General features: G+C 39.5%; 1 protein-coding gene across 2 annotated transcripts in view; it reads right to left on the reverse strand.

The window, feature by feature from the left end:
• Positions 1 to 10,139, reverse strand: part of LOC135217729 (survival of motor neuron-related-splicing factor 30-like) — a 161,777-nt gene extending 151,638 nt beyond the window's left edge. For both annotated transcript variants that reach the window (XM_064253730.1, XM_064253731.1), the window contains exon 1: positions 10,048 to 10,139. In XM_064253730.1, coding sequence (XP_064109800.1) covers positions 10,048 to 10,101 — 54 coding nt within the window. In that variant the 5' untranslated portion in view covers positions 10,102 to 10,139. The remainder of the gene's footprint in view (positions 1 to 10,047) is intronic.
• Positions 10,140 to 11,981: the final 1,842 nt, after the last annotated feature.

The raw sequence follows: 11,981 nt of genomic DNA on the forward strand, positions 1-11,981 counted from the left end.
TCTTGACTTTGGCTGCACGGTCGCTATCATTGTTCAAATGAGTGCTGGGAAGGCTGGGGAAAGATGGTGGCCGTCACTGATGAGAACCTTCCATGCAAAAACGTAGCCGCCATATTGGATTTCAAACTGCCTTGAAAACATATTTACGAAGAGCTCACATGCTTATTTTAGTTCGTATGGGCTTTCATATATCACATTATGTTGACGAAACTTCAGTCTTTTAAATGGTATGCTTAGATTGCAATTGTATTCTTGTTTCACCAATCAATCGGACAGAGGTTTGGATCCCTCCCTTGCTCTTACGACCAGGGAGGCATTCCAAGGTTGGACGAACACCAGTCTGTTCACCAAAAAGACTCAGATTCCTCCCACCAAGAAGTGAGTCTTCCTATTGTTAAAGGACCGAGGGTTTGTATTACGTATCGGAACAAATGACAATTTGTCGAAAATTGCATTTTCCCTAACTATACAAACCTGAGGTCCTTTACATATAGTCCCACCTCATACCACCCCTCACTCTGCAACTTTTTGCATGGGCCTAAAGCAAAAGTGATTCTTCACCGCTCGCGCCGCACGATCGGACAAGCAGTTACTACCTATTGTTCTCCCCTTGTTCGAAGCTTACGACCGTCCCAGCTGCCGCTAGTTACCTTCCTATTGTTAAAGGACCGAGGGTTTGTATTACGTATCGGAACAAACTTCGTCGGTTCCTTTTTCTCGTATCTCACGGAAGATCTCTGCTGCTGCTGATCTCTCACTGATAATCTGATCTGTGGCTCTTACTAACTGGTGATCCCTCTCTCTTACAATCTCTTCCTCATACGATCACTGCTCTCCAAAGTTCGTTCGTCGTATTTATACGGCACTCTGGGGGCGGAGCCTATGGCGAACGTCACCGACTCCAGGGATTTCTAGAACTTCTTAGATGAATCTAGACGAGGAATTGCATCAGAAATCGCGGCGTTTCTCACGTCCTGACGAGATCCACAACACTCCTGCCGATTCTAGAATAGCCGCGAGCATAGGCGCCTCCAACATGGCGCGAAAGCCTCCTTGCTGCCGAAGTTCTCGAAAATGCGTTCTCCTTTCCTTTATCTTTCTTTGCTATGAAGCAATTACCATCACAGTAAGATCAATAAACGTTACATACATACGCTAACATTGTTCAAATGATTGCTGGGAAGGCTGGGAAAGATGATTTTCGTCACTGATAAAAAACTGTACATCCCACGGTAGTCGCCATATTGGATTTCAAAACTGCCTTGAAAAAATATTTTACAAAGTGTGTCACATGCTTATTTTAGTTCGTATGGGGCTTTCATATATCACATAATGTTGACGAAACTTCAATCTTTTGAATGGTATGCTTGGAGTTGTAATTGTATTCTTGTTTCACCATTTAAATATTGAGTGAATAAGACCTGAAAACCGTGATAAGGGTTGGTAGTCGCTGGTTTTTCCCCTTAAAGGTCTTTAGCTCCGTTTCTCACCAACAACAAGTCGCGACTGATGCCCATCTCCGATGTCAAGACGCATTATAATGTACTTTTTTTGGGATTGTTCACGCTGATTGTACATGGTCCACCCTGTACCCTACGGTTTTTTAGGTATTATTTTATTTATGGACATTAATAATGTAGCGTATTTTAACTTAGTTCACTATGCTAAGGAAGTGATAACAAAACACTTCTTCTCAATATATTATTGTCGCTAATGCATACTTACAGAGAAAAAAAAAAATTACATTTTTACTTCAAATTTTTCCTAAGTCGGGAGAGGTGTTTCCTCTACGGTAATGTTTACTTTAGTCGAAAATGACAATTTGTCGAAAATTGCATTTTTTCCTAACTATACAAACCTGAGGTCCTTTAACAATAGGAAGGTAACTATCGGCAGCTGGGACGGTCGTAAGCTTCGAACAAGGGGAGAACGGTAGTTAACTGCTGTCCGATCGTGCGCGCGAGCGTGAAGAATCACTTTTGCTTTAGGCCCTGCAAAAAGTTGCAGAGTGAGGGGTGGTATGAGGTGGGACTATATGTAAAGGACCTCAGGTTTGTATAGTTAGGGAAAATGCAATTTTTCGACAAATTGTCATTTGTTCCGATACGTAATACAAACCCTCGGTCCTTTAACAATAGGAAAGGACTCACTTCTTGGTGGGAGGAATCTGAGTCTTTTGGTGAACAGACTGTGTTCGTCCAACCTTGGAATGCCTCCCTGGTCGTAAGAGCAAGGGAGGGATCCAAACCTCTGTCCGATTGATTGGTGAAACAAGAATACAATTGCAACTCTAAGCATACCATTTAAAAGACTGAAGTTTCGTCAACATAATGTGATATATGAAAGCCCCATACGAACTAAAATAAGCATGTGAGCTCTTCGTAAAATGTTTTCAAGGCAGTTTTGAAATCCAATATGGCGGCTACGTTTTGCATGGAAGGTTCTCATCAGTGACGGCCACCATCTTTCCCAGCACCTTCCCAGCACTCATTTGAACAATGATAGCGTATATATGTAACGTTTATTGATCTTACTCAAGATTGCAGTTGTAATCAGCACAATAAAACAACATTTTGTTGTTAGCCTATATTAGTGAAAGTATGAAACTTGTTATTCCCGGGGTTATGGTTGGAACTGAATTCATTCTTACCTTGTAATCGGTGGTTTTTATCCTTACTGCCATCACAACTGAAACTCCACAGTGCTTATTTGATTGTAATTATACACATTTTGGTCTTAATTCACTCCACAGTGCACTTGAACCACGCTGTGGTTCCTGGTTCCTAAGCACTCACTCCGCAAACACAGTTACGAGCAGCAAACGACAACACTGATTATGAGATGCAAAGCTTATTCCCTTAATTGTTTACTTTACTCAATATTTAGTTTAACTTTACTTCAAAGTTTATTTAATTCATGTATATTATCCCTTTTTTGCAACCAAATTAACCCCCAAAAATTACAAATGTTTCGGATGTATACTTACGAGCAGACGACGTGAGGAAAAATGACTCATCGTTGCCAATCTAGTGGAGCGTCACACATACGCCGATGCATTTACAAACTGTTTCGATGAATTCTAGTTGTCATAGTAATGCAGTAATGATAAAATTGCTGTAATATGTACGTATATATAATACAAATAGATACGCTAATTTCACTTATTTCCCCAGGTTTTGTGTAAGTCTTATACCTAGTTTTGGAGGGTAAACACATACCAATTGACAACACTGATAAACAATTGAAGAGCGCAAAACGCCGCAAAGAATGCCGTAGTCCCCTTGAATAAGTGCTGTAAGAAGGGTTGGTTTACGATTGTTGTGATGAAAGTGCCCCAGCGTCTATGGGTACAAGTGGTGTGCAGATTTAGCACAGGAAATGGGAAGTTTGTTGACACAAGCGACTCCGTAAACATCAAGATGGCGTCAATCTTCGAAACATTTTTAGTTGTAAGTAAAAATTTCTAAAGCGTTTTGGTGAGATTTCCACTGCGTAGCCACCCTTTTCACTACCCTCTGTTTAAATCTTAAAATTTGGCCTTAATTTCTAACTTTGGAGAAACACTTACTTCGAAAGGAGAGTAGAGGTCTTTAGCTCCGTTTCTCACCAACAACAAGTCGCGACTGATGCCCATCTCCGGTGTCAGGACGCGTTATAATGTACTTTTTCGCAGGGTGGCAAGCGTTGATTGTAGGTGGCCTGTTTGGCCTGCTGTGATGTTTTACCCTATACGCTAACATTGTTCAAATGAGTGCTGGGAAGGATGGGGAAAGATGGTGGCCGTCACTGATGAGAACCTTCCATGCAAAACGTAGCCGCCATATTGGATTTCAAAACTGCCTTGAAAACATAGGGTAGAACATCACGACAGGCCAACCCTCATCACGGTAGACGGGTCTTATTCACTCGATATTTAATTGGTGAAACATGAATACAATTGCAACTCTAAGCATACCATTTAAAAGACTGAAGTTTCGTCAACATATTGTGATATATGAAAGCCCCATACGAACTAAAATAAAGCGTGTGAGCTCTTCGTAAAATATGTTTTCGGCAGGCAGTTTTGAAATCCAATATGGCGGCTACGTTTTGCATGGACGGTTCTCATCAGTGACGGCCACCATCTTTCCCCAGCCTTCCCAGCACTCATTTGAACAATGTTAGCGTATGTATGTAACGTTTATTGATCTTACTCAAGATTGCAGTTGTAATCACCACAATAAAACAACATTTTGTTGCCTATATTAGTGAAAGTATGAAACTTGTTATTCCCGGGGTTATGGTTGGAACTGAATTCATTCTTACCTTGTAATTGGCGGTTTTTATCCTTACTGCCATCACAACTGAAACTCCACAGTGCTTATTTGATTGTTATTATACACATTTTGGTCTCAGTTCACTCACATTGCACTTTAAAACCCGTTGCTGTTCCTGGTTTCTAACGAACGCGCGCGCCATAAACACAATTTCGAACAGCAGACGATGACAGACGACGAAACTGCAAAGTTTTATTCCCTAAACTGTTTACTTTACTCGTTATTTAGTTTAAATTTACTTTGTTATTTAAAAATTTTGATTTAATTCATGTATATTATCCCTTTTTTGCAACCAAATTACCCCGAAAATTACAGATATTTCTAAAGTAGATAAAATCAAATGTTTCTAACGTTTTCGTACATCTGGCTGCCGAAAACCATAGAGGAACGAATACGGAAAAGTGCAGAGGAACGACTACGTTTTTTTTTTTTTGCTTTTTTGTTTTTGCTAGCACTTTTCATTGATTTCAGTCTTTATTAGTATTTTGAATTTCTTTAATAATCGTATGCCAGAAATAAATGTAACCTTTAATGTTTGCATGCTAAGAATGGCAAAATCATCGTTGCCACATTAGTGGAGGCTTCACACATACGCTGTTCCATTATTATAAACTGTTTCCATGAATTCTAGTTGTCATAGTAATGCAATAATGATAAAATTGCTTTAATATTTATGTATATATACTTCCAATACATAGCCTAATTTCACCAATTTCAACGTTTTGTGTGTAGTCTTATACCCAGTTTGGAGGGTCAACACATACCGAATGGCAACAGAGAGAGAGAGAGAGAGAGAGAGAGAGAGAGAGAGAAAGGGAAGGCGGTAGGAACGAAGAAGAAAATGGGAAGGCGGTGGAGGGGGTGGGGGGGTGGGGAGAGGTAGGTGGAGCTTTATACACGTGTTCGTATCCATTTCTGCATAATGGAGTTTTTTGTCTCTTGGTACAAGGACAAGTGTCGTTATTCTTTACGATTAGTGATTCACGATACCCTTATAAATTACGGCACGGTGTAATGCACTATAGCAAAATCTCGTTCTGTTACGAGTGTTCGTTACAGAATAGGTATTGCCCAAAAACGTGCTTGCACTGTCTCTGAAACCCATAGTAGACATGCTGCTTAGTTGTCAATCAAGTTTTTATAACCAAGTATTTTTTACAAGCTAGCTATTGATAAATTTGTATTTTTCTCAGTCAAAACATATGCCCCTCAATGCTAACTTTCCTCTTTTAACGACTTTCTGGTCATTGCAAATTCGGCCCCATAATTTTCTTATGGTGCAAAACAGACAGAGGCCCATGGACCGAAAACGATTGCGTCACACTACGGCGATAATCCAGCAGTAAAAACATCTTCATATATCCAAAAAGTAAATAATAAAGATATATATGCGCATTACGATTATAACAATTACATGTATAGCTGATAACAAATCTGCATGAATAACTGGTAAACTGTTCTGCAATGACAGTTGAGTATAGCAATTATTTACAATAGGTACGAAAGTCAAGATGTCGTGACGTCATAATCTTCTTCTTCTTCTTCCCAGCTTTTTCCCATTTTTATATGGGGTCGCCGTTTCGGATGAGCCGTTTCCATCTATTTCTATCTTGCGCTTCTGCCTCATCAATTCCTTCTCATGTAAATCTCCTCTCACACAGTCCTTCCATCTCTTTCTTGGTCTCCCTCTCTTTCTTCTTCCTTGCACCTCCACTCCCATAGTATGTCTCCCAGCGTGGTCCTCATCTCTCCTCAACAGGTGTCCATACCATCTCAGCCTCCCCTCCTGCACTTTCTTTGATACTTCCACCACCTTAGTTTGACCCCCTTAGTAGTCATTTCTGATCCTATCCACTCTTGTTACCCCAGACATCCACCTAAGCATTCTCTTCTGCCACATCCATCTTCTTCTGCTCTGCTTTTCTCATGCTTGCTGTTTCCGTACCATACAGCATTGCTGTTCTTACCACCGTCTTGTGAAATTTTTTCCTTTTAACCTAAGCGGCACTCTTTTGTCACAAAGAACTCCCGAGGCCGCTCTCCAGTTGTTCCAGCCTGCCTGTACCCGATGTTTTACTTCTTCTTCCATACTTCCTCCAGCGTTAACAAAAGATCCCAAATACTTAACTTATCAACTCCTTATTTGCTCTCCACCAAGCTGAATACTTTTCTCTCCTCCTCCCCCTCAGTGGTGGTACACATATATTCTGTCTTGGATCTACTTATTCTCATTCCTCTGTCCTCCAGTACTTGTCTCCATCTTTCCAATTTCACTTCCAGCTCTTCCCTGCTCTCAGCACACAGAACAATATCATCCGCATACAATATGTTTCCATGGTACTGTCTCCCTTACTTCCTCTATATAACATCCATCACTATGTTAAAGATAAATGGGCTCAGAGCCGACCCCTGGTGTAATCCTACTCACCTCAAACCTTCTGTCTCCCCAACACTGCTCCTCACTCTGGTAAATACATTCCGGTACATCTCTTGTATCAATCGCACATACTTCTCTGGCACCATCTTCTCCTCAGGCTCCTCCATACCTCTTGTCTCGGACTCTGTCATAAGCCTTTTCAAGTCAATGAATACCATATGTAGGTCCCTTTGTCTTTCCCCGAATTTCTCCATTATTTTGCCTCAGACAAAAATATTCCATCGTGTTTTCCCCTTCCCTTCATAAATCCCATCTGCTCTTTACCTATTTGTACTTCTTTCTCTCAGTCTAGCATCTATCATCCTTTCCAGTATATCACAAAGTGTGGGACATCAATTTAATGCCACTATAATTACCACACTCTTGGACATCGCCTTTCCCTTTAAAAATTGGGATCAATATACTCCCACGCCACTCATTGGTATCTTTTCCTGTTCAAGGATCTTTATCATAAGATCGTACAGTATATCCACTCCTTCATCTCCTAATGCTTTCCATGCCTCCACCGGGATCATGTCTGGTCCGGTTGCCTTCCCATTCTTCATCTTCTTCAGTGCATTTAGTACCTCTTGCCTAGAAACCTCATTACCATGCCAATGTTCACTTGCCCATCCTCTCTTATTAGTCTATTATTTTCTTCATTTAACAACTGTTTCGAAATATTCTTTCCATCTCTTCACAATGTCTTCCTCCTTTCTAAGCACTACACCCTCTTGATTCTTTATTTGTTTGATGTGTGTTATATCTTTGGTGCTCTTATTTCTAGCCTTTGATAGCTTCATCATCTTCTTTAATCCTTCCTTTGTCCCCAGCTCATTATACACATCATCATACGACTTTGCTTTAGCTTGGGCTACCACCTTTTTCACCACCTTGTTTTTCTCTCTGTACCTATTTCTGTCTTCCACTGACTGTGACTCTTCCCATCTTTTCTTTGCCTCCTTCTTATCCTTTACTACTTTCTCAATGTCTTCATCCCACCACCAACTATCCTTTTCTTCCATATGATACCAGATCTCTCTTAGCAGCTCCTTTCCAGCCTTCTTATTACTGCTGCATTTCGTGCCCTTACCATTCTTTGAAACATCTTCAATCCCTATATCAATCTCATCCAACCCTCCTCTTAAACTCTCTCTTCTTATCCCCTTCCTTCTGTAATTCTACCATTTAATTTTCCTTATCCTTTAGCTTTGGTTTTTCTTTCCCTTTTCAACTTCAAGTCTACATAGCAGCCTGTGTTGGGGGGCTACATGGTCGCCTGGAATAACTTTGCAGTTCTTGACCTCCACCAGATTTATACCTTTTATACAAGAAATAGTCTATCTGGGAGAATCTTCCCCCACTCCTATATGTTATTAGGTGTTTCCCTTTTCTTCTCAAAAATGTGTTTACTATTGCCATGTCGAATGACACAGCAAAGTCCACTACACTCTCTCCTTCTGGGTTTCTCTCCCCATTCCATGCCCCCAGCACCCGCCCCATCGCCTCATTTTCACTTCCGACATGGCCATTCAAATCTGCCCCAACTATCACCCTCTCATGCTCTTCCAGTTCTTGCATTATTCCATCCATGTCTCTCCAGAAATTTCCCTTCTCTTCTTCTGTGCAACCAACTTGTGGTGCATATGCGCTTATAATATTCAGAATCTCTCCTCCGTCGTGGACGTCATAATACAGAACTTAAAAGAACGTTCTAATTCAGAAAAAATAATTACTTAAATTTTGAGTCAGAGTCGAGTTACTTTTTCAATAACGAATATTTTCAAATTAATCTTCATAAATATGTAAAATATTGATGTTTTACTACTTATTTAAAAATTAGCTAAGAGCAAGCGCTTCTCGTCATCTTCTACCAAACAGCTGTTTACGCCTGGCTTGTTGTTGGTGAGAAATCGTGTTTCGATTGTTGTGATAAAAGTGCTCCAGCGTCTGTGGGTACAAGTGGTGTGCGGATTTTATCACAAGAAATGGAAAGTTTGTTGACACAAGCGACTCCGTAAACATCGAGAGGCGTCAATCTTCAAAAACATTTTTAGTTGTAAGTAAAAATTTCTAAAGCGTTTGGTGAATTTTTTCCCACTGCCGTGGGCGCCATTTCAGTACCCTCTGTTTAAATCTTTAAATTTGGCCTTAATTTTCTAACTTTGGAGAAAATACTTACTTCGAAAGGAGAGTAGAGGTCTTTAGCTCCGTTTCTCACCAACAACAAGTCGCGACTGATGCCCATCTCCGGTGTCAGGACGCGTTATAATGTACTTTTTCGCAGGGTGGCAAGCGTTGATTGTAGGTGGCCTGTTTGGCCTGCTGTGATGTTTTACCCTATACGCTAACATTGTTCAAATGAGTGCTGGGAAGGATGGGGAAAGATGGTGGCCGTCACTGATGAGAACCTTCCATGCAAAACGTAGCCGCCATATTGGATTTCAAAACTGCCTTGAAAACATATTTTACGAAGAGCTCACATGCTTATTTTAGTTCGTATGGGGCTTTCATATATCACATTATGTTGACGAAACTTCAGTCTTTTAAATGGTATGCTTAGAGTTGCAATTGTATTCTTGTTTCACCAATTAAATATCGAGTGAATAAGACCCGTCCACCGTGATGAGGGTTGGCCTGCCGTGGTGTTTTACCCTAATGTCCATAAGTAAAATAATACAGTTTTTTACCCTAATGTACTTTTTTTGGGGTTGTTCACGTTGATCGTACATGGTCCACCCCTGTACCATGCAGTTTTTTACCCTAAGTACTTTTTAGGAGGGTGGCCAGCCGTGACCATCGGTGAGTTGGAGTCCATGCGGTTGTTTACCCTATTTTGGAATTCTGGACAACTTTTATTCTATGCATTTTGTTATTTGAGGTAATGGTTTTGGAGGTGTAGGATCTGTCCGCGGATATGTAAACTACTCAAATAACCTTCTGAAAGGTGGGTCAACGAGTGGGCAAGACTTGCCCAGGTAGTGCACTCGGTTGTTTCCCCTAAAGCATTCTCCTTGGCCCATTAACGGCAAAAATAAGGCATCACAGGGTACTTTAAAGGCTAAAAGGACCTTATAAAATAAATAATAGCCTAAAAATAATAAAAATCACTCAAACTGACGTGAGAATTACATCTTTCGAAAGAGAACTGTCGAAAGAGAACTGTCCAGTTTGGCCTGGCCCTCTTGGCTACTTGCCACTGGATTAGAAGCCTAACCATCAAAATTACGCACAAAAATCGTGGTTATCGTGATGTCAAATACTTTATAATTCCTTGATAATTACCCAGTGTCGCATATGCGAAATAAAACTCACCTGTTCCAGTTGAACTTCGTAAGTATTGAGACTGTTGCCTAGATCATCCGCCATTGCGTTTGTTTACTAAGCACTGCGACCAGAAAGTAAATATTACATTTTTTGATAAAACACAATTCATAGTGCTGTCATTAATTGAATTTTTATAAATATCATATAAAAGTTATATAATCGATACGCTTAACACTATTTTTTATTAATTTTGATTTTCTGAAAGGTTTTAAATCTTGGAAAGATAGTGAAATAAGTGTCGTACATTAACATTTCTGACAACATCAGAAAAGAAACGTTCTTCCGTGGTACATTTGAGGAATTTTTAATTCGTAATAGAAAAAAAAATGTGCTTCTAAAATTACGGAAATTCTGTCTCTCAATTTGAAGCTTTTATGGATGGTTAACCTAGATTTTACGCACAAAAAGCGTCCTCTCTATATCTACGGCTATGTCAACCCACATAATGAAACTACTCTGTCAGTTCTTATGATAGTGCTTTACTTTTCTTCTAGGTCAACTATTTAAGAAATATAAAAGTATTTGCATCCTTTTATTTTCAAGAAGAAGATACTGAGTACTTTGGATCTTGTACGCTCTGAAGTCAATTTTTTAAATGACATTCTTGCATCTTGGCGCCATAAATCTACTGTGTTCATAATCATAGGAATGGATCTGTGATTTTGGCATAAAGCCAAGTACTGGGACCCATAGAGTCATTCAGCGCTATAGTGATAATGAATAGAAATGGAAATATAAATAATGAGTTCAATGGGAATGATATAAATAATGAGTTTAAAATAGATACTCTGATGATCAATGTTTAAAACGGTAAAATCGATATTAAATTTCTAATGGAATTAAAAGTTACCATTTATGATAAAAAAAATTAAATTTAAAAACAAAAAAAAATAATTATATCTATATAAAATTACTAGACATTTTTATAAAATCCACAAGCCTTTAAAAAAACTCATAACAGGGCCAACATCGATGTTGTCTCCTAAAATTTCAGATATAGTTTTACCATCTAGACGGTACATCTGCCTCTCATTTAAATACCTGGTGCAGTGAACCAGAATTGTGCTCAACTGCCAAAGGGCTATCACAGTGAACACACACTGGAGCATTACCACCATCAAGAAGAAAACGGTGTGTCATTTGGCAGTGACCAATCCTCAACCTTGTTAATATAACTTCAGTCCTCCTGTCGCTTTGATAGGATGATTGCTAAATTCCTACTTGAGGTCTAATTGTTTTTAACTTCTTATTATTAGGAAGAAGGGGAGATGACCATTGCTCCTGCCATTTTCTTAGTATGTAGTTACGGATAGAGAGTTTAATATCAAAATGGGGGACTATTTGTATCAATTTCTCCTTGGGAACAGGCACTCATTGCTTCTTGGTCTGCTTCTTCATTATCTGGGATCCCAACATGAGCAGGAATCCAACAAAAGTAAAAAACGTACTATTTTACGCCTACAAGAAATGCGAAACAGCCACGCCTGAGCTTTTTGTACTAAAGGATGGGAAGAAATATAACTGTACAGGTTTTCCAGAGCACTTTTACAGTCTGAGTATATGACACAAGACTTCTTATTTGAATGATATGCTATATCTAGGGCTTTTACAATAGCAGATAGTTCAGCTGTATATACTGAAGCAACTGGAGGTAGCTTTACAATATTACAAAAATTATCAGTAACCACAGCTAAACCTACTCCCTCGCTTGACTTTGAGCCATCTGTATAAATTTTATTGTCGTTATTCTGAACTTCATAATGTTCTAAAAACAGTGACTATTTCTTCACTGTATGTATGGTGTTTTTACGTTGCATGGAACCAGTGGTCATTCAGGAACGGGACCAACGGCTTTACGTGACTTCCGAACCACGTCGAGAGTGAACTTCTATCACCAGAAATACACATCTCTAACCCCACAG

Source organism: Macrobrachium nipponense, chromosome 7, assembly GCF_015104395.2.
Source record: "Macrobrachium nipponense isolate FS-2020 chromosome 7, ASM1510439v2, whole genome shotgun sequence".
In the NCBI taxonomy this organism is placed as follows: Eukaryota; Metazoa; Arthropoda; class Malacostraca; order Decapoda; family Palaemonidae; genus Macrobrachium; species Macrobrachium nipponense.